This window comes from Rhagoletis pomonella, unplaced genomic scaffold (assembly GCF_013731165.1).
Source record: "Rhagoletis pomonella isolate Grant_MI unplaced genomic scaffold, Rhpom_1.0 Rhpom_scaffold_00003, whole genome shotgun sequence".
NCBI lineage: Eukaryota > Metazoa > Arthropoda > Insecta > Diptera > Tephritidae > Rhagoletis > Rhagoletis pomonella.
In genome coordinates this window covers 29,559,192-29,562,615 of record NW_023458557.1, presented here as the reverse complement: position 1 = coordinate 29,562,615, position 3,424 = coordinate 29,559,192, and the positions used below count along the sequence as shown (strand labels likewise).

Genomic DNA, 3,424 nt, shown 5'->3' with positions numbered 1-3,424 from the left:
AATTTTGTTGTCAAACCTAAGTTTTGTGCATGCGCCATGCTAACATATAGTCCGCAAACCAATGCAAGCGAACGTGTAAATAGGTCCGTAATAGCAGGAATTAGGGCTTACCTCAAGAACGATCAATCGCACTGGGATAAGAATATTTCAGACATTGCTGAGGCCCTAAGAAGCGCACATCACCAAACAATAGAATGTTCGCCCTACTTTGCCCTGTTTGGTCAGCAGATGGTGACCCACGCGGATGAGTATGAATTGCTTAGAAAACTTTCATCATTGGATGACAACGTAATTGAGAGGGTCGACCGTCTTAAATTAATACGCCAATCGGTTACGGAAAGCTTCACCAAAACTTTCGAGAAGTCGTCAAAGAGATACAATCTACGCAGTACCAAATAAGCGTTTCCAGGCCGGTGGCATCGTGTTCAGACGAAACTTCTCACTAAGCGATGCTTCAAAGAAATTTTTCTCGAAATTCGCACCAAAATTTATCAAGGCCAGAGTCATATCCCTAAACCGAAACTGTATGTATGAGCTGGAGGATACAATAACGGGAAAAAGGGAGATATATCACATGAAAGACATCCAACATAGCAGCTACTAGAAGTACACCGCACCAACATTCTAGGTGGGGGGTGTATGTACCATGGGTACTTGACAGCAAATAATTTGGACTACTTAAAGTTATTAGCAAGTGAGAGATTAACTTAACTTCAATTTGCAAACTCTTAATTTTTGTTTTTTGTGTTTTTGTCTTCATGCGCATTACAGTTGCGGTCATAAAATTAATACCCCTTCGAGGAACACAAACAAATATTTTTTTGGTATTTTTCTGGAATTAAAATAATTTTTTTTCATATATTTACATATATGCATTTATAGTACATATGTGTGCATGTAAGCACTACGCACACAGCAAGGAAGGCCTTCTTCGCTTCGTGGGACTGCGTTGCCGACAAAAGAAAAATGTAAGTGAAGTTTACTCTTTCTTTTTATATTCAAGCAACTAATTTTTATAAGATAGTGAATATGCATATGTTTATATATACATATATATACAGGTGTATGTACGTGTGGGTTGGTTAAGCTTGTTCGGTTCTAACTTTTCTGGAGGATCTGTATGTGCATATGTATCAATACTAAAGGGTACATACTTACATACATATATGAGTTAGTTCTCCTTTTGATTTAAATTTTGTTGTAAATATAAATATTTATATGAACCTGCAAATAAACAGACATGCTTACACGCGTACACTTGTGAGTTTATTTTTATTTTTTTTGCCTTGTATTTTCTTTTACTTTTTAATTTTTTTTTTGTACCATATATGCGCACTCTTAAGCATACAAAACCACATACGCGTTTACAAATATAAGGTAAAGTTTTTTTTTAGTAAGAAACGATCCAACAAATGCGCTACAGAGGAAGAACAACACCTTGGTTGACGAATTGTACAAAAGCAAAATTATTGACTACAGAGGTAAACAACAACTCGTATGCACAGCAGCGATTGCACCACGACTTTACGGATTACCAAAGATCCACAAACCTGACTTGCCCTTAAGGCCAATTTGTTCGTCCATCAATGTTCCGTGTTATGGTTTGTCCAAATATGTAGGTAAGATTCTCAGTAATCTCATCTCTGAGGAATACAATATAAAAAATGCGTTCAGATTAAAAGATAAACTGGATAAAGTAAAAGTAAAGGAAGAATTGCTGGTGTCTTTTGATGTGGTATCGTTGTTTACCAACATTCTGATACCCTTAGCCATTAATATCATAATGTCAAAATGGAGCAAAATAAAACAGTCGACGAACATCCCCAAAAACAAACTTCTAAATATCCTTAATTTCTGCCTGAAGGATAACAATTATTTCGCGTGCAACGAAAAATTCTACATTCAAACCTTTGGAATGCCAATGGGAAACCCTCTCTCACCCACTATTGCTGACATTATAATGGACGATTTACTGAACGCAACTATGATAGAACTTAAAGAAATCTATAAAATTGATATACAATTTATAGTAAAATATGTGGATGACATTTTTGCCATAGTTAAACGAAAGGATGTGGACATTATATTGAAAACACTCAACAAATATCATCGAAAATTGCAGTTCACAATAGAAACAGAGGCTAATTTCCGGATCCCATTTTTAGACGTTATGATCCATAGAAGAAATGACTCTTTAATACTTGACTGGTATTCGAAACCTACATCCTCGGGACGTTTAATTAATTATTTGTCGTCACAACCCTCTAAGTACAAAATTAATACTGCTAAGAACTTAATTAATAAGATACTAAAAATAAGCCATCAACAATTTCATGACACAAATATAAAGAAAATATTCAACATACTTAGAAGTAACAACTACCCGGAGCACATAATTCATAGCCTAGTTAAACAAATAACAACACAAATTAATGACAAACGCAATAACCCTACGATCACAACAACTAATAATAAGACAAAACGCTACTACAGTGTAACATACCTACCTAGAATCAGCGAAAAATTTGATCGCAAGAAATACACTAACAACCAAAATACAATACTAGCATACCGATCAAATCACACGTTGTCTTCAGTATTTACCAAAACAAAAACTCCAATAGAGCCGCACCAACAAAATATCGTAGTGTACGAAATAACATGCGAAGGATGTGAAAACGAAAAGTGTAATAAAATTTACATTGGAACGACAAAAATGCCGCTTGCAGTTCGCTTATCGGAGCATGAAGCGGACATCAAGAAGAACAAGAGCAACACGGCACTATCACAACACATATCACCAGCAAGCGGACACACAGCTGATCTAACAAGAGGGACAAGACAATGAACAAAAAGGAAGACACGGATGACATCGCGACTGCTTATTTATTATGTGTATAGCTAAAATCAACAGTATGACAAGTGTACCACACGACGTTGGTATCGATGCGGACCAATTAGTTTAAGTTTTTATGTTATTTATTTGTTTATATATGTACGTGAATTTTAAAACTCGTGTTCATATGTAAGTGCAAAATTTTAAAAATCCTTTAAAAATCTGTGATTGTTTTTTATTATTGTTTGTAGAACTGTTCACACATTTTTTATGTCATTACTAATTTTAAATTGTATGTCTATTTATATGTATGATGATGTGAAAATAAAAGGAGAATAAAACACCCCTGAAGATGCTAAGGATTTTAGCGAAACGTCGGGTAAAAACGTGAAGAACAGTGTTTTCTTGCACATAAAAGGGATCAATAAGCCTATGAAATACCTAAAATAAAGTTTTTTTTTGTTTTGTTCGATTTGCGAACTCTTTATTCCGATTGATCATTTTAAGCGAAGTTGAATATTTTCTTTTTGCAAGTTTAGACCACTAAATTCTCATTTTTATATAAGAATCAAAGAGAGCAACTAGGGT

General features: G+C 34.7%; 1 protein-coding gene across 5 annotated transcripts; it reads left to right on the top strand.

The window, feature by feature from the left end:
- The first annotated feature begins 6 nt into the window (after positions 1-6).
- Positions 7-3,418, top strand: LOC118735121. 5 transcript variants are annotated; one of them, XM_036464745.1, is made up of 4 exons: positions 619-694; positions 772-824; positions 883-968; positions 1,395-3,418. In XM_036464745.1, exons 1-4 carry the CDS (start codon positions 640-642, stop codon positions 1,444-1,446), a joined length of 246 nt encoding a protein of 81 aa, XP_036320638.1. In that variant the 5' UTR covers positions 619-639; the 3' UTR covers positions 1,447-3,418. The 5 variants fall into 5 exon arrangements, with proteins under 5 accessions (XP_036320635.1, XP_036320636.1, XP_036320637.1 ...); XM_036464744.1 differs by having other exon boundaries at positions 613-694; positions 883-3,418; XM_036464742.1 differs by having other exon boundaries at positions 7-824; positions 883-3,418.
- The last annotated feature ends 6 nt before the right edge of the window (positions 3,419-3,424 follow it).

Coding starts and splice junctions, on each gene's coding strand:
- LOC118735121 (XM_036464742.1), top strand. CDS start 1,784: ATGTCAAAATGGAGCAAAATAAAACAGTCGACGAACATCCCCAAAAAC.